The sequence below is a fragment of the Bombina bombina genome, chromosome 11, assembly GCF_027579735.1.
Source record: "Bombina bombina isolate aBomBom1 chromosome 11, aBomBom1.pri, whole genome shotgun sequence".
NCBI lineage: Eukaryota > Metazoa > Chordata > Amphibia > Anura > Bombinatoridae > Bombina > Bombina bombina.
In genome coordinates this window covers 184,591,945-184,616,221 of record NC_069509.1, presented here as the reverse complement: position 1 = coordinate 184,616,221, position 24,277 = coordinate 184,591,945, and the positions used below count along the sequence as shown (strand labels likewise).

Sequence of the window (24,277 nt, the reverse complement as noted above, 5' to 3'; positions counted from 1 at the left end):
CTCCCCACATGAAACTGCATGAACTGCCTAGTCAAAAAATGCTGCGCAATTGAGGCGCGAAAATGAGGCTTCCTTCCTCTTCATTTCAGAGTGGAGGGGCCTTTCTGACTAGAATAGGTGTCTAACCCAGTGCCAGGCGCAAATTAAACCCCAAAAGTGTTTTAAGTTTGAAAAAAAACACCTTATTTATAGCCAAAAATGTGCTAAAAAGCAATCGATTAAGCCCACAATTAGTGTCAACCAGCATAGAGCCCTTAATATAAGCCATCTATTTATACAGTAAGGAAAATGGCTTACCTATCCCAGAGGGATTTTCTGACAGTCTTCTAGCATTACATGGTCTTGTTAGAAAAATGACTGATCATACCTGAAGCAGATAAGCCTGCAAACTGTTCCCCCCAACTGATGTTCTCTGGTTTCAACGGTCCTGCGTGGGAACAGCAATGGATTTTAGTTACTGGTGCTAAAATCATATTCCTCTTAGCAGAAATCTTCATCACTTTCTGCTGCAGAGTAAATGGTACAAGCCAGCACTATTTTAAAATAACAAACTCTTGATAGAAGAAATAAAAACTACAACTAAACACCACATACTCTTCACCACCTCCGTGGAGGTGCTACTAGTTAGAGCGGCAAAGAGAATTACGGGGGGGGGGGCGGAGCCTAAGGGGAGCTATATGGACAGCTCTGCTGTGTGTTCTCTTTGCCACTTCCTGTAGGGGAAGAAAATATCCCACAAGTAAGGATGAAGCCGTGGACCGGACACACCAATGTAGGAGAAAACAAAAAACCCTGTCTCAATTAACCACATAAGTGCCTGCTTCCTGCCTGATAACATCCCTACAAAGGATATATGTGTGCCATATAATGTTGCAGGGCAATTAAGTGCACAGTCTTACCTATCTAGAAGTCAAAAGGCACTTACCTGCAGTCTGGCTGTCCAGTAGGACGACAGCTCACTAGGTATGAGAGGACGCCACTTCTCCCAGAGACCTGTAGAAAAACATAATTTATGTAAGAAATTTCCTGATAAATTAATTTCTTTCATATTGGAGAGTACATGAGCTAGTGATGTATGGGATATACAATCCTACCAGGAGGGGCAAAGTTTCCCAATCCTCAAAATGCCTATAAATACACACCTCACCACACCCACAATTCAGTTTAACTAATAGCCAAGAAGTGGGGTGATAAAGAAAGAAGTAAAAAGCATCAACAAAGGAATTTGGAAATAATTGTGCTTTATACAAAAAAATCATAACCACCATAAAAAGGGTCAGTCTCATGGACTCTTGCCAATATGAAGGAAATTAATTTATCAGGTAAGTTCTTACATAAATTATGCTTTCTTTCATGTATTTGGCAAGAGTCCATGAGCTAGTGATGTATGGGATAGCAATACCCAAGATGTGGAACTCCACGAAAGAGTCACTAGAGAGGGAGGGACAAAATAAAAACAGCCATTTCGCTGAAAAATTAATCCACAACCCGAATATAAGTTTATTCTCAAAAAATAAAAACTTAAATCATAAGCAGAAGAAACAAACTGAAACAGCTGCCTGAAGAACTTTCCTACCAAAAACTGCTTCCGAAGAAGCAAATACATCAAAATGGTAGAATTTAGTAAAAGTATGCAAAGACCAAGTTGCTGCTTTGCAAATCTGATAAACTGACTGAACTCCACTGATAATCTGATAAACTGACTGAACTCCAAGAAGTGGAGACTGATCTAGTAGAATGAACTGTAATTCTCTGACGTGGGGCTTTACCCGACTCCAAATAAGGTTGATGAATCAAAAGCTTTAACCACAATGCCAAAGAAACGTCAGAAGCCTTCTGACCTTTCCTGGAACCAGAAAAGATAACAAATAGACTAGAAGTCTTCCTGAAATCTTTAGTGGCTCTCAGAGCTCTCACCAAATCCAAAGAATGTAAAGATCTCTCCAAAGAATTCTTAGGATTAGGACACAAAGGAGGAACAACAATTTCTCTATTAATGTTGTTAGAATTCACAACCTTAGGTAAGAATTTAAATGAAGTCCGCAAAACTGCCTTATCCTGATGAAAAAACAGAAAAGGAGATTCACAAGACAGAGAAGATAATTCAGAAACTCTTCTAGCAGAAGAGATGGCCAAAAGGAACACCACTTTCCAAGAAAGTAGTTTAATGTCGAAAGAATACATAGGCTCAAATGTCCTTACAATGAACTTGCAAACAAACCTTTATCCAAACCATCCTGAAGAAACTGTAAAATGCTAGGAATTCTAAAAGAATGCCAAGAGAATTTATGAGAACACCAAGAAATGCAAGTCTTCCAAACTCGATAATAAATCTTTCTAGAAACAGATTTACGAGCCTGCAACATAGTATTAATCACTGAGTCAAAGAAACCTCTATGACTAAGCATTCAATTTCCATACCTTCAAATTTAATGATTTGAGATCCTGATGGAAAAACAGACCTTGAGATAGGTCTGGCCTTTATGGAAGTGGCCAAGGTTGGCAACTGGACATCTGAATAAGATCCGCATACCAAAACCTGAGACACCATGCTGGAGCCACCAGCAGCACAAACAATTGCTCCATGATGATTTTGGAGATCACTCTTAAGAAGAACTAGAGGCGGGAAAATATAAGCAGGTTGATAACACCAAGGAAGTGTCAATGCATCCACTGCTTCCGCCTGAGGATCCCTGGACCTGGACAGGTACCTGGGACGTTTTTTGTTTAGATGAGATGCCATCAGATCTATTTCTGGAAGACCGCACATCTGAACAATTTGAGAAAACACATCTGGGTGGAGAGACCATTCTCCTGGATGAAAAGTCTGATGACTGAGATAATCCGCTTCCCAATTGTCTATACCTGGGATATGAACCAAAGAAATTAGACAGGAGCTGGATATGAACCAAAGAAATTAGACAGGAGCTGGATTCCGCCCAAACAAGTATCTGAGATACTTCTTTCATAGCTTGAGGACTGAGCCCCACCCTGATTGACATATGCCACAGTTGTGATATTGTCTGTCTGAAAACAAATGAATGGTTCTCTCTTCAACAAAGGCCAAAACTGAAGATCCCTGAGAATTGCACAGGAGTTCCAAAATATTGATTGGTAATCTCGCCTCTTGAGATTTCCAAACCCCTTGTGCTGTCTGAGATCCCCAAACAGCTCCCCAACCTGAAAGACTTGCATCTGTTGTGATCACAGTCCAGGTTGGACGAACGAAAGAGGCCCCTAGAATTAAACGATGGTGATCTAACCACCAAGTCAGAGAAAGTCGAAAATTGGGATTTAAGGATATTAATTGTGAAATCCTTGTATAATCCCTGCACCATTGGTTCAGCATACAAAGCTTGAGAGGTATCATATGAAAACGAGCAAAGGGGATAGCATCCGATGCTGCAGTCACGAGACCTAAAACTTCTATGCACATAGCTACTGAAGGGAATGACTGAGACTGAAGGTTCCGACAGGCTGCAACCAATTGTAAACGTCTCTTGTCTGTTAGAGACAAAGTCATGGACACTGAATCTATCTGGAAACCTAAAAAGGTGACCCTTGTCTGAGGAATCAAATAACTTTTTGGTAAATTGATCCTCCAACCATATCTTTGAAGAAACAACACTAGTTGATTTGTGTGAGACTCTGCAGAACGTAAAGACTGAGCGAGTACCAAGATATTGTCAAAATAAGGAAATACCACAATACCCCGCTCTCTGATTACAGAGAGTAGGGAACCGAGAACCTTTGAAAAGATTCTAGGAGCCGTCGCTAGGCCAAAAGGAAGAGCAACAAATTGGTAATGCTTGTCTAGAAAAGAGAATCTCAGGAACTGATCATGATCTGGATGAATCGGAATATGAAGATATGCATCAAGTCTATTGTGGACATATAATGCCCTTGAAGAACAAAAGGCAGAATAGTCCTTATAGTCACCATTTTGAAAGTTGGTACTCTTACATATCAATTCAAAATCTTTAGATCCAAAACTGGTCAATGAATTTTCTATCTTTGGAACAATGAATAGATTTGAATAAAACCCCAGACCCTGTTCCTGAAACGGAACTGGCATGATTACCCCTGAAAACTCCAGGTCTGAAACACTTCAGGAAAGCCTGAGCCTTTACTGTGTTCGCGGGTATGCGTGAGAGAAAAAATCTCACAGGCAGTCTGAATCCTATTCTGTACCCCTGAGAGACAATACTCTGAATCCAATGATTTTGTACCAAATTGATCAAACATCTTTGAAAATTTTTAATCTGCCCCCTACCAGCTGAGCTGATTAGATTTCTGTTGCTTATTATGTTGAAAGGAACGAAAACTGTTAGAAGCTTTAGATTTACCCTTAGGTTTTTATATCCTGAGGCAAAAAACATAATTTATGCTTACCTGATAAATTCCTTTCTTCTGTTGTGTGATCAGTCCACGGGTCATCATTACTTCTGGGATATAACTCCTCCCCAACAGGAAATGCAAGAGGATTCACCCAGCAGAGCTGCATATAGCTCCTCCCCTCTACGTCAGTCCCAGTCATTCGACCAAGAATCAACGAGAAAGGAGTAACCAAGGGTGAAGTGGTGACTGGAGTATAATTTAAAAGATATTTACCTGCCTTAAAACAGGGCGGGCCGTGGACTGATCACACAACAGAAGAAAGGAATTTATCAGGTAAGCATAAATTATGTTTTCTTCTGTTATGTGTGATCAGTCCACGGGTCATCATTACTTCTGGGATACCAATACCAAAGCAAAAGTACACGGATGACGGGAGGGATAGGCAGGCTCATTATACAGAAGGAACCACTGCCTGAAGAACCTTTCTCCCAAAAATAGCCTCCGAAGAAGCAAAAGTGTCAAATTTGTAAAATTTGGAAAAAGTATGAAGCGAAGACCAAGTTGCAGCCTTGCAAATCTGTTCAACAGAGGCCTCATTCTTAAAGGCCCAAGTGGAAGCCACAGCTCTAGTGGAGTGAGCTGTAATTCTTTCAGGAGGCTGCTGTCCAGCAGTCTCATAGGCTAAACGTATTATGCTACGAAGCCAAAAGGAGAGAGAGGTAGCAGAAGCTTTTTGACCTCTCCTCTGTCCAGAATAAACGACAAACAGGGAAGAAGTTTGGCGAAAATCTTTAGTTGCCTGCAAGTAGAACTTGAGGGCACGAACTACATCCAGATTGTGTAGAAGACGTTCCTTCTTTGAAGAAGGATTTGGACACAAGGATGGAACAACAATCTCTTGATTGATATTCCTGTTAGTGACTACCTTAGGTAAGAACCCAGGTTTAGTACGCAGAACTACCTTGTCTGAGTGAAAAATCAGATAAGGAGAATCACAATGTAAGGCTGATAACTCAGAGACTCTTCGAGCCGAGGAAATAGCCATTAAAAACAGAACTTTCCAAGATAACAATTTTATATCAATGGAATGAAGGGGTTCAAACGGAACACCCTGTAAAACGTTAAGAACTAAGTTTAAACTCCATGGCGGAGCAACAGCTTTAAACACAGGCTTGATCCTAGCTAAAGCCTGACAAAAGGCCTGGACGTCTGGATTTTCTGACAGACGCCTGTGTAACAAGATGGACAGAGCTGAAATCTGTCCCTTTAATGAACTAGCTGATAAACCCTTTTCTAAACCTTCTTGTAGAAAGGACAATATCCTAGCGATCCTAACCTTACTCCAGGAGTAACCTTTGGATTCGCACCAGTATAGGTATTTACGCCATATTTTATGGTAAATCCTTCTGGTAACAGGCTTCCTAGCCTGTATCAGGGTATCAATAACCGACTCAGAAAAACCACGTTTTGATAAAATCAAGCGTTCAATTTCCAAGCAGTCAGCTTCAGAGAAGTTAGATTTTGATGTTTGAATGGACCCTGTATCAGAAGGTCCTGTCTTAGAGGTAGAGACCAAGGCGGACAGGATGACATGTCCACTAGATCTGCATACCAAGTCCTGCGTGGCCATGCAGGCGCTATTAGAATCACTGATGCTCTCTCCTGTTTGATTTTGGCAATCAATCGAGGAAGCAGCGGGAAGGGTGGAAACACATAAGCCATCCCGAAGTTCCAAGGTGCTGTCAAAGCATCTATCAGAACCGCTCCCGGATCCCTGGATCTGGACCCGTAGTGAGGAAGTTTGGCGTTCTGGCGAGACGCCATGAGATCTATCTCTGGTTTGCCCCAACGTCGAAGTATTTGGGCAAAGACCTCCGGATGAAGTTCCCACTCCCCCGGATGAAAAGTCTGGCGACTCAAGAAATCCGCCTCCCAGTTCTCCACTCCCGGGATGTGGATTGCTGACAGGTGGCAAGAGTGAGACTCTGCCCAGCGAATTATCTTTGATACTTCCATCATTGCTAGGGAGCTTCTTGTCCCTCCCTGATGGTTGATGTAAGCTACAGTCGTGATGTTGTCCGACTGAAACCTGATGAACCCCCGAGTTGTTAATTGGGGCCAAGCCAGAAGGGCATTGAGAACTGCTCTCAATTCCAGGATGTTTATTGGAAGGAGACTCTCCTCCTGATTCCATAGTCCCTGAGCCTTCAGAGAATTCCAGACAGCGCCCCAACCTAGTAGGCTGGCGTCTGTTGTTACAATTGTCCAGTCTGGCCTGCTGAATGGCATCCCCCTGGACAGGTGTGGCCGATAAAGCCACCATAGAAGAGAATTTCTGGTCTCTTGATTCAGATTCAGAGTAGGGGACAAATCTGAGTAATCCCCATTCCACTGACTTAGCATGCACAATTGCAGCGGTCTGAGGTGTAGGCGTGCAAAAGGTACTATGTCCATTGCCGCTACCATTAAGCCGATCACCACCATGCATTGAGCTACTGACGGGTGTTGAATGGAATGAAGGACACGGCATGCATTTTGAAGCTTTGTTAACCTGTCTTCTGTCAGGTAAATCTTCATTTCTACAGAATCTATAAGAGTCCCCAAGAATGGAACTCTTGTGAGAGGAAAAAGAGAACTCTTCTTTTCGTTCACTTTCCATCCATGCGACCTTAGAAATGCCAGAACTAACTCTGTATGAGACTTGGCAGTTTGAAAGCTTGAAGCTTGTATTAGAATGTCGTCTAGGTACGGAGCTACCGAAATCCCTCGCGGTCTTAGTACCGCCAGAAGGGCACCCAGAACCTTTGTGAAGATTCTTGGAGCCGTAGCCAGTCCGAATGGAAGAGCTACAAACTGGTAGTGCCTGTCTAAGAAGGCAAACCTTAGATACCGGTGATGATCTTTGTGAATCGGTATGTGAAGGTAAGCATCTTTTAAATCCACTGTGGTCATGTACTGACCCTTTTGGATCATGGGTAAGATTGTCCGAATAGTTTCCATTTTGAACGATGGAACTCTTAGGAATTTGTTTAGAATCTTTAAATCTAAGATTGGCCTGAAAGTTCCCTCTTTTTTGGGAACCACAAACAGGTTTGAGTAGAACCCTTGTCCTTGTTCCGACCGCGGAACCGGATGGATCACTCCCATTAATAACAGATCTTGTACACAGCGTAGAAACGCTTCTTTCTTTATCTGGTTTGTTGACAACCTTGACAGATGAAATCTCCCTCTTGGGGGAGATAATTTGAAGTCTAGAAGGTATCCCTGAGATATGATCTCTAGCGCCCAGGGATCCTGAACATCTCTTGCCCAGGCCTGGGCGAAGAGAGAAAGTCTGCCCCCCACTAGATCCGGTCCCGGATCGGGGGCTCTCGGTTCATGCTGTCTTTGGGGCAGCAGCAGGTTTCCTGGCCTGCTTGCTCTTGTTCCAGGACTGGTTAGGCTTCCAGCCTTGCCTGTAACGAGCAACAGCTCCCTCCTGTTTTGGTGCAGTGGAGGTTGATGCTGCTCCTGTTTTGAAATTCCGAAAGGGACGAAAATTAGACTGTCTAGCCTTAGCTTTGGCTTTGTCTTGAGGTAGGGCGTGGCCCTTACCTCCTGTAATGTCAGCGATAATTTCTTTCAAACCGGGCCCAAATAAAGACTGCCCCTTGAAAGGTATATTAAGTAATTTGGACTTAGAAGTAACATCAGCTGACCAGGATTTTAGCCACAGCGCCCTACGTGCCTGTATGGCGAATCCTGAGTTCTTAGCCGTAAGTTTGGTTAAATGTACTACGGCCTCCGAAATGAATGAATTAGCTAGTTTAAGGACTCTAAGCCTGTCCGTAATGTCGTCTAGCGTAGATGAACTAAGGTTCTCTTCCAGAGACTCAATCCAAAATGCTGCCGCAGCCGTAATCGGCGCGATACATGCAAGGGGTTGCAATATAAAACCTTGTTGAACAAACATTTTCTTAAGGTAACCCTCTAATTTTTTATCCATTGGATCTGAAAAAGCACAGCTATCCTCCACCGGGATAGTGGTACGCTTAGCTAAAGTAGAAACTGCTCCCTCCACCTTAGGGACCGTTTGCCATAAGTCCCGAGTGGTGGTGTCTATTGGAAACATCTTTCTAAATATTGGAGGGGGTGAGAACGGCACACCGGGTCTATCCCACTCCTTAGTAACAATTTCAGTTAGTCTCTTAGGTATAGGAAAAACGTCAGTACTCGCCGGTACCGCAAAGTATTTATCCAACCTACACAGTTTCTCTGGTATTGCAACGGTGTTACAATCATTGAGAGCTGCTAAGACCTCCCCTAGTAATACACGGAGGTTCTCCAATTTAAATTTAAAATTTGAAATATCTGAATCCAATCTGTTTGGATCAGAACCGTCACCTACAGAATGAAGCTCTCCGTCCTCATGCTCTGCAAGCTGTGACGCAGTATCAGACATGGCCCTAGTATTGTCAGCGCACTCTGTTCTCACCCCAGAGTGATCACGCTTGCCTCTTAGTTCTGGTAATTTAGACAAAACTTCAGTCATAACAGTAGCCATATCTTGTAATGTTATCTGTAATGGCCGCCCAGATGTATTAGGCGCCATAATATCACGCACCTCCCGGGCGGGAGATGCAGGTACTGCCGCGTGAGGCGAGTTAGTCGGCATAACTCTCCCCTCGCTGTTTGGTGAAATTTGTTCAAATTGTACAGATTGACTTTTATTTAAAGTAGCATCAATACAGTTAGTACATAAATTTCTATTGGGCTCCACCTTGGCATTGGAACAAATGACACAGATATCTTCCTCTGAGTCAGACATGTTTAACACACTAGCAATAAACTTGCAACTTGGTTATAATCTTTTTTAGCAAAAACGTACTGTGCCTCAAAGAGGTACTAAACGATTAAATGACAGTTGAAACAATGAACTGAAAAACAGTTATAGCATCAAACTTTAAAACAACACAACTTTTAGCAAAGGTTTGTTCCCATTAGTAAAATAACAATAATTAAATTTGACATAAAAATTACAGAGCAACGTTTTTATTCACAGTCAATATAAAATTCTCACAGCTCTGCTGAGAGAATCTACCTCCCTCCAAAGAAGTTTGAAGACCCCTGAGATCTGTCAGAGATGAACCGGATCATGCAGGAAATATAAGAGTAACTGACTGGAATTTTTTGATGCGTAGCAAAGAGCGCCAAAAACGGCCCCTCCCCCTCACACACAGCAGTGAAGAGAAACGAAACTGTCACAATTAAAACCAAACAACTGCCAAGTGGAAAATAATGCCCAAATATTTATTCACTCAGTACCTCAGAAATGTAAACGATTCTACATTCCAGCAAAAACGTTTAACATGATAAATACTTATTAAAAGGATTAGTGACTTTTAACAGAGTAGTTCCGGTGAAATACCATCCCCAGAATACTGAAGTGTATACATACATGTCATTATAACGGTATGGCAGGATTTTCTCATCAATTCCATTCAGAAAATAAAAACTGCTACATACCTCAATGCAGATTCATCTGCCCGCTGTCCCCTGATCTGAAGCTTTTACCTCCCTCAGATGGCCGAGAACAGCAATATGATCTTAACTACTCCGGTTAAAATCATAGTAAAAAACTCTGGTAGATTCTTCCTCAAACTCTGCCAGAGAAGTAATAACACGCTCCGGTGCTATTGTAAAATAAACTTTTGATTGAAGTCATAAAAACTAAGTATAATCACCATAGTCCTCTCACACATCCTATCTAGTCGTTGGGTGCAAGAGAATGACTGGGACTGACGTAGAGGGGAGGAGCTATATGCAGCTCTGCTGGGTGAATCCTCTTGCATTTCCTGTTGGGGAGGAGTTATATCCCAGAAGTAATGATGACCCGTGGACTGATCACACATAACAGAAGAAAAACTCCCTTTCCCCCAGTGACAGTTGAAATTATTGAATCCAACTGAGAACCAAATAATTTATTACCTTGGAAAGAAAGATAGCAATCTGGACTTAGAAGTCATATCAGCATTCCAAGATATAAGCCACAAAGCTCTTCTAGCTAAAATAGCTAAAGACATATCGAACATCAATTTTGAGGATATCAAAAATGGCATCACAAATGAAATTATTAGCATGTTGAATCTACTTAATGCTAGACAAATCATGATCCGATACTTGTTGCGCTAAAGTTTCCAACCAAAAAGTTGAAGCAGCTGCAACATCAGCCAAAGAAATTGCAGGCCTAAGAACATGACCTGAATATAAATAAGCCTTCCTTAGATAAGATTCAAGTTTCCTATCTAAAGGATCTTTAAAAGAAGTACTATTTTCCGTAGGAATAGTAGTAGGTTTAGCAAGAGTAGAGATAACCCCATCAACTTTGAGGATCTTTTCCCAAAACTCCAATCTAACTGCTGGCAAAGGATACAATTTTTTAAACCTTGAAGGAATAAAAGTACCACCAGACCTATTCCATTCCTTAGAATTCATATCAGAAATAGCACCAGGAACTAGAAAAACCTCTGAAATAACCACAGGAGGTTTATAAACAGAATTTAAAAGTTTGCTAATGTAATCAACACTTCCTTTAATAAAGAATGAATATACTCCATTTTAAATAAGAGGATTTGTCAGTATCAATATCTGAGGCAGGATCTTTTGAATGAGATAGATCCTCATCAGAGAAGGATAAATCAGTATGTTGCCGGTCATTTGACATTTCATCAACTCTATGAGAGGTTTTAAAAGACCTTTTACGTTTATTAGAAGGCGGGATGCCAGACAAAGCCTTCTGAATAGAATCAGAAATAAATTAATTTAAATTTACAGGTATATCTTATGCATTAGATGTTGAAGGAACAACAGGTAATGAACTACTACAGATGGATACATTTTCTACATGTAAAAGTTTATCATGACAACTATTACAAACCACAGCTGGAGGTATAACCTCCACACGTTTACAACAAATGCACTTAGCTTTGGTAGAACTGTTATCAGGCAACAGGGATCCAACAGTGAATTCTGAGACAGGATCAGATTGAGACATTTTGCAAATGTAAGAGAAAAAAACAACAACATATAAAGCAAAATGATCACTTTCCTTATATGGCAGTTTCAGGAATGGGAAAAAATGCAAACAGCATAGCCCTCTGACATAGAAAAAGGCAAGAGGCACATAGGAATGGGGTCTTAAATAATGAAAATATTTGGCGCCAAGTATGACACACAACAAACAGAAAAATATTTTTTGGAGCCAAAACCGACACTCGCGTCATAGATGACGCAACCTTGTGAAGGACTCAGCGTCAACTAAGACATTGGAAATTATGAATTTGCATCAACGAACGTAACTTTGCGCCAAAAAATATCACACCAAGAATGATACATTAAACTTTGGCATTTTTCGCCCTTGCAAGCCTAATTCTGTCCACAAATTTAAAAGACAGTCAATATGAAAATAAGAGACTATACCCCAGGTAAGAAATACATTTTCATAAAAAAGCATTTCCCAGATATGAAACTGACAGTCTGCAAAAAGGAAATATACTGAAAACCTGAATCATGGCAAATATAAGTACAATACATATATTTAGAACTTTATATAAATACATAAAGTGCCAAACCATAGCTGAGGGTGTCTTAAGTAATGAAAACATACTTACCAAAAGACACCCATCCACATATAGCAGATAGCCAAACCAGTACTGAAACGGTTATCAGTAGAGGTAATGGAATATGAGAGTATATAGTCGATCTGAAAAGGGAGGTAGGAGATGAATCTCTACGACCGATAACAGAGAACCTATGAAATAGATCCCTGTGAGGAAAACCATTGCATTCAATAGGCGATACTCCCTTCACATCTCTCTGACATTCACTGTACCTAGAGGAATCAGGCTTCAAAAATGCTGAGAAGCGCATATCAACATAGAAATCTTAGCACAAACTTACTTCACCACCTCCATAGGAGGCAAACTTTGTAAAACCTGAATTGTGAGTGTGGTGAGGGGTGTATTTATAGGCATTTTGAGGTTTGGGAAACTTTGCCCCTCCTGGTAGGATTGTATATCCCATACGTCACTAGCTCATGGACAAGAAAAGAAAGAACAGAGTAAACATACTCTGGCTTTCTATACTAGGGCAGCAAAATGTTAGGAAAACACAGCAAGGCCCACCTCACAAGTTCCTAGCTTCTTTAAAGCCACCAATGCCCTACTGAAGAGACTGACATCGATTACGGCTAGACCCAAACCTTGAAAAGAGGGAAAGAACAGAGTAAACCTACTCTGGATTTCTATACTGGTAAAAATCTTGCTTGAAGTAAAAGAAAATCCAATTTTCTTCAGACATCAAAACTTCACCTCCTCCATGAACCAAGGCAAAGAGAATGACTGGGTGTTTTGGGAAGGGGAGTGATACTTAACAGCTTGGCTGTGGTGCTCTTTGCCTCCTCCTGCTAGCCAGGAGTGATATTCCCAACAGTAAATAATGAAGCCGTGGACTCACCTTATCTTAGGAAAGAAATAGAATGTAAACTTAGGAGCCGGCCCATTTTAGGTTCAGCACCTGAGTAGCGCTTTCTGATTGATGTCTAAATGTAGCCACCAATCAGCAAGTGCTAACCAGGCGCTGAACCAAAAATGGGCCGGCTTTTAAGTTTACATTCTTGCTTTTTCAAATAAAGATACTAAGAGAACGAAGAAAACTGATAACAGGAGTAAATTAGAAAGTTGCTTAAAATTGCATGCTCTATCCGAATCATGAAAGTTTAATTATGAATTAGACAATCCCTTTAACTAAACATTTTTAGCCAATTGTAATGAGGTTTAGGCTTCTTTGAGAACCAGGTAAAAGCATTGCTAACACATGAACTGTGACTGGTGGCATCATGGAAGATCTGCATGTCACCAATTGCTGTGTGATGATGTAATGAAACATATGACCCTGATCTGACAGTACTACTCCACCACTAACCATCAAGGGTCGATAACTCTTAAAATCAAGGAGCCAGTAGGATTATTTAGGAGCCAGATAGTGGTATTTGTATATAAATATATGGAGTATAATCCAAAAGGTTAGGAGCCAGGGATAGAATTCTAGGTATATATATTAAAAAAAAAAAAAAAAAAAAGTCTTCTGGATTTGTTAAGCCCTGATTGATCTCCTCCCTGTTCTGTGTAACTGTCTTACTCAGGGTTTTTTTTGTTTTTCTCTCTAATACAGAAGTCTCTGGGTTTTGTAAATGTATGTATCTTGTTGTATAGATAGATGTTTTAATTCTAAAAAGAGTTCTCAGACTTCTTAACCAAGCTAAAAAATAAAATAACCAATGGTCTCATTTGCGAATTTTGGCAATTCGGTAGTCAATGACTTTCCCAGACCTGTTCGGCTCTAACACAGAAGACGGTGCTGTAAGTTTATGGCTCAGTTATGCGTTAGACCCAGAGAATGATTACTTGACTAAAAGTATTATAAAAACTCCAGCATGAATAGTTTAGGTGAAAGCAAAATAAGTTAAGATCTACTTTATACTAAGAGGCTGACCATGATCTCCTCACTACAGGATTTTGCAGCATAAATCAAAACCACGTTTCTCCAGGTTTAATACATCATATTAACCCAAACTTGAAAACCGTTGTTACCTGTCATTGATTTTGATGTTTTGGTCAGTCTGAGGGTCGTACATGAATCTCATAAGCTGAAGGTGTAACACGGGTGGGAGTGTTAAGAATTTAACACCTTTCTCTGCTTCCTGCATTAGGGAAAAACAAATACATCAAAAAGGAAGTCTACACAAGGCTCATCAATTAGTGCATAGTTACAATCGGGTAGTCTAATTTTCAAGCAGCACAGCCAACATTATTCAAAACCAAATTACATATAGGGCACAGGAAGGTGAAGAAATGGCACTAAGAATTAATGGAAATGCAAAATCTCAGATTGAATGATCAGGATTACTAACTAGTGTCCAGCTACTGGGCTTCTAGTGAAGTAGACAGCAGCCCACTAGGGACAAAAAAAAGCATAATTTTGTTACTGTGAACAAACGTCTGATTTACAGCAAAAACTAAATTTATGCTTACCTGATAAATTTTTTAATTTCTTGACACAGTGAGTCCACAGATCTAATTACTATTGGGAAATATCATTTCTGCCTAGCAGGAGGCAGCAAAGAGCACCACAAACAAAGCTGTTAAAGGGCCAGTAAACCTAAAAAATAATGAGCGGGTCTGTTTTTATCACAGAGCGAATCTGGCCAGCTGTCTAGTAACAGCCCGGCCCGACCGCGCCATTACATTCATCGCTCACGCTGTCCGACAGAGCAGGAGCGAGCTGCACTGAGGGTAATGGCGCGGTCAGGCCGGGCTGTGACTAAACAGCTGGCCAGATACGCTCTGTGATAAAAACAGACCCGTTCAGAAGAGCACAGAGAGCGGGTCTGAAAAACAGTCTTTTTTATAAAAATTCACAGGCAATATTAGAGAATTATATAACTTTTTTAGGTTTATTGGCCCTTTAAATATCACCTCCCTTCCCTCCAATCCCAGTCATTCAACCGAAGCAAGGAGAGAAAGGAAGCAACAAGGTGCAGAGGTGTCTGAGGTTTATAACAAAAAAAACCCTGTCCTTCGGAAAATAGGGTGGGCCGTGGACTCACCGTGTCAAGAAATAAATACATTTATCAGGTAAGCATAAATTTTGTTTTCTTTCTAATGACACGGTGAGTCCACGGATCATCTAATTACTATTGGGAATCAATACCCAAGCTAGAGGACACAGATAAGGGAGGGACAAGACAGGGAACCTAAATGGAAGGCACCACTGCTTGAAGAACCTTTCTCCCAAAAGAAGCCTCAGCCGAGGCAAAAGTATCAAATTTATAGAATTTAGAAAAAGTGTGGAGAGGACCAAGTTGGAGCCTTGCAAATCTGTTCCACAGAAGCTTCATTTTTGAATGCCCAGGAAGAGGAAACAGCCCTCGTAGAATAAGCTGCTCTCTCAGGAGGCTGCTGTCCAGCAGTTTCATAAGCCAAGCGAATGATACTCTTCAGCGACAAAGGGAGAAGTAGCCGTAGCTTTCTGCCCCTTACGTTTTCCAGAGAAAACTATAAACAGAGCAGAAAGGGTGACGAAAATCCTTAGTCGCCTGTAAATAGAATTTCAATGCACACACCACGTTCAGATTGTGCAGCAGACGTTCCTTCTGAGAAGAAGGGTTAGGACACAAGGAAGGAACAACAATCTCCTGATCAATGTTCCGATCTGAATCCACTTTAGGGAAAAAACCCTAACTTAGTACACAAAACTACCTTATCCGAATGAAAAAGAAGGCAAGGAGACTCATACTGTAATGCAGACAGCTCTGAAACTCTACAAGCAGATGAAATAGCAACCAGAAACAAAACCTTTCAAGATAATAACTTTATATCTAAGGAATGCATAGGCTCAAACGGAGCCTGTTGAAGAACTTTAAGAACTAGATTAAGACTCCAGGGAGGAGTAACCGGCTTAAACACAGGCCTGATTCTGACCAAGGCCTGACAGAACGATTGCACGTCTGGTACATCCGCCAGATGTTTATGTAACAAAATAGACAAGGCAGATATTTGACCCTTTAGGGAGCTTGCCGATAAACCCTTCTCCAAGCCCTCTTGGAGAAAGGACAACATTCTAGGAATCCGAACTCTACTCCAAGAGTAGCCTTTGGATTCACACCAATGCAGATATTAACGCCATATCTTATGGTAAATCTTCCTAGTCACAGGCTTGCGCTCCTGAATCATGGTCTCAATGACCGACTCTGAAAATCAACGCTTAGATAAAATTAAGCGTTCAATCTCCAGTCAGTCGGCTTCAGAGAAACTAGATTTGGATGAAGGAAGGGCCCCTGAAGTAGAAGGTTCTTTCTCAATGGAAGTCTTCAAGGTGGACGAGACAACATCTCCACCAGGTCTGTATACCAGATCCTGCAAGGCCACGCCGGTGCTATGAGGATCACCGACACCCTCTCCTGTTTGATTCGAGCAATGACTCGAGGGAGGAGAGCGAACAGGGGAAATAGGTATGCAAGACTGAAATTCCAAGGTACCACCACAGCGTCTATCAGTACAGCCTGAGGATCCCTTGACCTCGACCCGTACTTCGGAAGCTTGGCATTCTGCTGAGATACCATGAGATCCAGCTCCGGCTGTACCCATTTGAGAATTAAGCTGGAAAACACTTCCAGCTTTGCTCAGAAAATCCGCCTCCCAGTTGTCCACTCCTGGGATGTGGATTGCTGACAGGTGGCAGTTGTGGGACTCCGCCCACTAACTTATCTTGGCTACCTCTGCCATGGCCAAGGAACTCCTCGCTCCCCCCTGATGGTTGATGTAAGCCACTGAAGTTTAGTTGTCCGACTAGAACCTGATAAACCAGGCCGAAGCTGAGGCCAGGCCAAAAGAGCATTGAAGATTGCTCTCAGTTGCAGAATGTTTATGGGCAGAACTGACTCAGTCCGAGTGCATGTTCCCTGAGCCTTTAGAGAGCCCCAGAATGCCCCCCATCCTAATAGGCTGGCGTCCATTGTCACAATCACCCAGGTGGGTCTGCAGAAGCAGGTTCCCTGGGAGAGATGATCCTGAGACAACCACCAAAGAAGAGAATCCCTTGTCTCTTGAACCAGATGTAATCGTGGAGACAGATCCACATACTCTCTGTTCCACTGCCTGAGCATGCATAACTGCCGAGGTCTGAGATGGAAACGGGCAAACTGAATGATGTCCATGGCAGCTACCATCATACCAATTACCTCCATACATTGAGCCACTGATGGCCAAGAGAGGACTGAAGCGCCAGACAGGAATCGAAAATCTTTGATTTCCTGACTTCTTGATAGGGAATATATTATGGTTCCCAAGAACACTACCCTTGTAGTTGGAATTAAGGAACTCTCTACCAAATTCACCTTCCATCCGTGAGATCGTCTGTGTGTGGGAGTTTGCTTGTTGAAAAGATGGTGCCTGAACCAGAATGTCGTCCAGATAAGGCGCCACTGCAATGCCCGGCAACTGGAGCACTGCCAACAGGGATCCCAGAACCTTTGAAAAAATTCTGGGAGCTGTGGCAAGGCCGAATGGGAGAGCCACAAACTGGAAGTGTTTGTCTAGAAATGTGAACCTCAGAAACGTGTGATGGTCCCTGTGGATAGGAACATGCAGGTACACATCCTTTAAATCCACCAGTCATAAATTGACCCTCTTAAACACAGGGAAGAATGGAACAAATAGTTTCCATCTGGAAGGACGGTACTCTGAGGAATTTTAGACTTTTGAAATCTAAAATTGTAATTCAAAGGTAAGTCCGGAGCCGCAGTATTAAAAGATATAATTTCTTTATTTAACCATAAAACAGGTCAGATAACTGCGTTATCACAAACATGCCCTTCAGTTGACTGATAACTTACGCGTTTCGGCATTATCGCCGTATTCATAGTTTAAAATCCCTTACAACTGTTGGGCCTAATAAAGGATTTAAAACTACCAGATTGGCTGATGGGCATTAATCACTTAACTCTTTCTTATCTTGTGAAATTTGGTATTACCTATTCGCATAAACTGTTACCATAAAATCCACCTGTAAATCTAAAGAATGACTTAACTATTATGCAAAAATATGGCTTATACATGTTACATAAATGTTGTCTCAATATATACACTGTTACATAGTGATATTAAAAATACCAAGTATTGTTTTTTTCTAATGTTGAAACATATTAATTTAACTACCTATTTACCTCTTCTATTGGACAGGGAAAAACAGTGTATAGATCAAATGTTGTATTATACACATTAAACATATTGTATTTTGTATTATAACTGTATTCCTAGACTGGACTTTTATAGTGTACAACTTACAATTTTATATTAATTTATTACAGGGCAAAAACATTTCAATCAAAACCATTGAATATCAACATCAGAAATACTGCTGTACACCTCTATTCAGCACGATAAAGGCCTAATGGCTATTGAATTCTTATTGCGAAGAGATATATGTTTCTCAGATGATTTGATACAGTATGTACTGAGAGTCGTGCGATACCTATTGACACAATTACTTTACCTTTGAGGGGGTGTTTTATCTCCAGAGATGCGGGACAGCAATGGGCGCAAAATTTGCGCTCTTTCGCCAACCTCTTTATGGGGTGGTGGGAGTTGTCCCGCATCTATGGAGATGATAACCCCCACAGGGGAAACATACAGTTCTTCAAGCGGTACATAGATGATCTGCTCCTGGTGTGGCGGGGCACTGAGGAAGGTGCAGAGGCTTTTGTGGAATGGCTTAACAACGACATTGGCCTGGAGTTTACTTTTGAACTCAACAGGACAAGAATTAATTTTTTGGATCTCACTTTGATTGGGATCCCCAATGTCGGTGTTGAAACTGAAGTCTACAGAAAGCCAATATCGGGCAACACACTCCTCCATGCCAGGAGCAGTCATCCTAAACAGGTGTTTAGGTCTGTGGCAAAAGGCCAATTCACCAGACTTAAGCGGAATTGTAGCAATAATGACCAATATGAAAAACATGCGGATCAATTGTCTGAACGACTTCAAAAAAAGAGGATAAGTCACATGAAATTAACAGTTAGAAAAGAAATTCTCTTCTTCTAATAGGGAGACACTATTGGAAAAAAGTGAATCAAAGAATAAAAAGAAGTGAGACATCTTCTTTGTTACCGATTACAGCACACAGTACAACAACATTTGCCAGATAGTGAGAAAACACTTCAAAATGCTGGCGGCTGATGAGGCTTTATCAGATATTGTAGAAAGGGGATGTAGATGCTCTTTTAGAAGAGGGGTCTCTATGGGGAATATCTTGGCCCCCACACAACTTAAAGATTTACAAAGGGAGAATGCAAGCTCCTGGTTGAGATTTAAAGGAGTCTACAGATGTAGTAACATCACATGCAAAGCATGTTAACATCTGCAGACAGGTGAAGGTTTCATATGTAGTGTCACTAATAGACACTATAACCACAAAGAATGTATGAATTGCAGAAACAGATTTACAGTGTACCTGGCAGGCTGCGAGGCCTGTGGTTTACAGTATGTAGGGATGACCACAAGGGAGACCAGAGTGCGTATTAGAGAACACCTCTCTGATATCAAGGCTGGCACCCTGACAACCCCACTCGTCCAGCATTTCAAATGAGTCCATAATAAAAACAATTCCAGTTTTAAATGGACCATAATAGAGTTATAGAGTGTTAAAGCTGGCCGAAGGGGGGGGGGGGGGGGTGACAGGAAGGCAGCACTTGCACGAAGAGAGGTCTTTTGGATATTTGAAATGAAAACAAGATATCCTACTGGATTAAACTCAGCCTATGACCTCATAAATCACTGGTATTAAGGGAGAATATGATATGAGGCTGGGACAATTTTTGTGTATATCATTTAGTGTCTATTTATTTTTTATTTATTTTTTAGTTCAGGGCAATTTATGACCAGTCATAGGCATTTATAGCATAGGTCTATCTTGCCAATACACATATTTCTGATGTTGATATTCAATGGTTTTGATTGAAATGTTTTTGCCCTGTAATAAATTAATATAAAATTGTAAGTTGTACACTATAAAAGTCCAGTCTAGGAATACAGATACAATACAAAATACAATATGTTTAATGTGTATAATACAACATTTGATCTATACACTGTTTTCCCTGTCCAATAGAAGAGGTAAATAGGTAGTTAAATTAATATGTTGTCAACATTAGAAAAAAACAATACTTGGTATTTCAATATCACTATGTAACAGTGTATATATTGAGACAACATTTATGTAACATGTATAAGCCATATTTTTGCATAATAGTTAAGTCATTCTTTAGATTTACAGGTGGATTTTATGGTAACAGTTTATGCGAATAGGTAACACCAAATTTCACAAGATAAGAAAGAGTTAAGTGATTAATGCCCATCAGCCAATCCGGTAGTTTTAAATCCTTTTAGGCCCAACAGTTGTAAGGGATTTTGAGAGCTATGAATATGGCGATAATGCCGAAACGCGTAAGCTTATCAGTCAACTGAAGGGCATGTTTGTGCTAACGAGGTTACCTGACCTGTTTTATGGTTAAATAAAGAAATTATATATTTTAATACTGCGGCTCCGGACTTTCCTTTGAATTATTGCATTGAGCCGACCACCGGAATTGCAGTTTAATTGTTCCCAGCACCTGCGATATTACCTGCCAGGATCCATACGAGGTAACCGAAAGGGGTCTCAGAGACCGGCAACGGAGGATCAGGGATTCCTTACCCCCCATACAAGTCGGCACCTGACAGTGACGTCATACCCGAGTGCCGAGAGGAGTGTGAACAGGCGGCGTCCGAGGAAGCGGGCTTGTAGAGCGAGGAGGCTCCGAGCAGGGCGCACAGACTTACGGCCGCCGAAAGGATCCATTCAGTCACTCGCACGGCACTTCTACTGTTCACCACGTCGGGTTTGTAAGCCGTGAAGATTGGGGGTAAGTGTATGTACATCCACCGACATTGTTATTCTGGTATCCACACAAGACAAGATTGTATAAGACTTTTTTTCCCCTTGACGGGGGATTGTTTGGCGAAATCTAAAATTGGTCTGAAGGTTCCCTCTTTTTTGGGAACCACGAACAGATTGGAGTAAAATCCCAGAACCTGATCCTGCATTGGTACAGGAACCATCACTCCCAGGTCGAAAAGATCTTGAACACGGTGTAAGAACGCCTCTTTATCTGGTCTACAGATAATCTTGAGAGAAGAAACCTGCCCCTGGGAGAAAGTGTTTTGAATTCTAGCTTGTATTCCTGCGACACGATGTCCACCGCCCAGGGATCTGGAACATCCCGAACCCAGGCCTGAGCAAAGGATAGTCTGCCCCCCACAAGATCCGGTGCCGGATCGAGAGCAGACCCTTCATGCTGATTTTGAGTTGTTGGCAGGCTTCTTAGCTTGCTTTCTCTTGTTCCACGACTGGTTGGACCTCCAGGAAGGCTTGGACTGTTCTTGTTTTGTAGAGGGAGAGGAAAGCTTACCCTTGAAGATTTGAAAGAAGCGAACATTAATCTGACGTCCCTTCTGCTTATTCCTCTCATCCTGAGGGAGGAAATTACCTTTTCCTCCCGTAATGTCGGAAATTATCTCAGCCACACCCGGCAAAAACAAAGTCTTTCCCTTGTAAGGGATCGCCAAAAGCTTAGACTTAGATGACATCTGCAGACCAGGACTTCAACCATAAGGCTCTGCGAGACAATACGGCAAAACCATAAATATTTGCTCCTAGTTTAATAACCTGTAGGGAGACATCCGCAATAAAAGAATTAGCCAACTTAAGGGCCTTGATCCTATCCTGGATCTCGTCGAGGGGAGTGTCCGTCCGAATAGAATCAGACAACGCATCAAACCAGTATGCTGCCGCACTAGTGACAGTAGCAATACACACCGCAGGTTGCCATTGTAAACCTTGGTGTACATACATTTTCTTGAGTAACCCCTCTAATATCTTGTCCATAGGATCCTTGAAGGAACAACTATCTACTATGGGAATAGCGGTCCCCTTAGCTAGCGTGGAAATTGCACCTTCCACCTTGGGAACTGTCTGTCAAGACTCCCTGATAGAGTCTGCTATAGGAAACATCTTCTTAAATATAGGGGATGGAGAAAAAGGAATACCAGGTCTCTCCCATTCCCTAGCAATAATCTCTGTAGCTCGATCTGGTACAGGAAAAACCTCCACCATGGAAGGTATATCAAAATACTTGTTTAGTTTACTAGACTACTTCGGATCGACTAAAACAGTAGTATCAGTCATCCAGGGTAGCTAAAACCTCCTTAAGTAACAAACTGAGGTGTTCAAGCTTAAACCTGAATGAAACAACATCAGTATCAGCAGAAGGAATTACACTGCGAGTCTGAGATTTCATCCTCAAATGCTACCGAAGTATCTTCCTCCTCAGATTTCTGGGAAGGGGCATTCGGAATAGCCACTACTGTGTCAGTAACCTTACTCACCGATTGTTAACATTTCCTCTTGCGCTTTCCCTGCAGCATGGGAAATGCAGACAATGCATCAGATCGCTGAAAACATTAGAGAAGCGATGTCTTGCAAGGTAACTCCAGAAGGAGGAGGAAGCGCAGGGCACTGGCTGTATGGACCCTAATTTTGGAAAGCTTGAGGAGAAAGCTGCGGCATATCTTGAACATTGTCAGAAGACTCCTGAATAGCATCCGCCTTAGACAATGTTGGCACAGGAAAAACATAATTTATGTAAGAACTTTCCTGATAAATTCATTTCTTTCATATTGGCAAGAGTCCATGAGCTAGTGACGTATGGGATATACATTCCTACCAGGAGGGGCAAAGTTTCCCAAACCTTAAAATGCCTACAAATACACCCCTCACCACACCCACAAATCAGTTTAACGAATAGCCAAGAAGTGGGGTGATAAGAAAAAAGTGCAAAGCATAAATATAAGGAATTGAAATAATTGTGCTTTATACAAAAAAATCATAACCACCACAAAAAAGGGTGGGCCTCATGGACTCTTGCTAATATGAAAGAAATGAATTTATCAGGTAAGTTCTTACATAAATTATGTTTTCTTTCATGTAATTAGCAAGAGTCCATGAGCTAGTGACGTATGGGATAATGACTACCCAAGATGTGGATCTTCCACGCAAGAGTCACTAGAGAGGGAGGGATAAAATAAAGACAGCCAATTCCGCTGAAAATAATCCACACCCAAAAATAAAGTTTAAATCTTAAAGAAAAAAACTGAAAATATAAGCAGAAGATTCAAACTGAAACATCTGCCTAAAGTACTTTTCTACCAAAAACAGCTTCAGAAGAAGAACACATCAAAATGGTAGAATTTAGTAAAAGTATGCAAAGAAGACCAAGTTGCTGCTTTGCAAATCTGATCAACAGAAGCTTCATTCCTAAACGCCCAGGAAGTAGAAACTGACCTAGTAGAATTAGCTGTAATCCTTTGAGGCGGAGTTTTACCCGACTCGACATAAGCATGATGAATTAAAGATTTCAACCAAGATGCCAAAGAAATGGCAGAGGCCTTCTGACCTTTCCTAGAAGCGGAAAAGATAACAAATAGACTAGAAGTCTTTCTGAAATTCTTAGTAGCTTCAACATAATATTTCAAAGCTCTAACTACATCCAAAGAATGCAATGATTTCTCCTTAGAATTCTTAGGATTAGGACATAATGAAGGAACCACAATTTCTCTACTAATGTTGTTAGAATTCACAACCTTAGGTAAAAATTTAAAAGAAGTTCGCAACACCGCCTTATCCTGGTGAAAAATCAGAAAAGGAGACTCACAAGAAAGAGCAGATAATTCAGAAACTCTACTGGCAGAAGATAGGCCAAAAGGAACAAAAACTTTCCAAGAAAGTAATTTAATGTCCAATGAATGCATAGGTTCAAACAAAGGAGCTTGAAGAGCCCCCAGAACCAAATTCAAACTCCAAGGAGGAGAAATTGACTTAATGACAGGTTTTATACGAACCAAAGCTTGTACAAAACAATGAATATCAGGAAGATTAGCAATCTTTCTGTGAAAAAGAACAGAAAGAGCAGAGATTTGTCCTTTCAAGGAACTTGCAGACAAACCTTTATCCAAACCATCCTGAAGAAACTGTAAAATTCTCGGAATTCTAAAAGAATGCCAGGAAAAATGATGAGAAAGACACCAAGAAATATAAGTCTTCCAGACTCTATAATATATCTCCCTAGATACGGATTTACAAGCCTGTAACATAGTATTAATCACAGAGTCAGAGAAACCTCTTTGACTAAGAATCAAGCGTTCAATCTCCACACCTTTAAATTTAAGGATTTGAGATCCTGATGGAAAAAAAGGACCTTGTGACAGAAGGTCTGGTCTTAACGGAAGAGTCCACGGTTGGCAAG

The 24,277-nt window shown here is 41.2% G+C and overlaps 1 protein-coding gene across 1 annotated transcript in view; it reads right to left on the bottom strand.

The window, feature by feature from the left end:
* USP7 (ubiquitin specific peptidase 7) overlaps window positions 1–24,277 on the bottom strand; it is a 345,176-nt gene that overhangs the window by 160,595 nt on the left and 160,304 nt on the right. Inside the window, exon 12 of the mRNA XM_053694268.1 lies at window positions 13,968–14,077. Within this exon, the coding sequence (XP_053550243.1) occupies window positions 13,968–14,077 (110 nt within the window). The remainder of the gene's footprint in view (window positions 1–13,967; window positions 14,078–24,277) is intronic.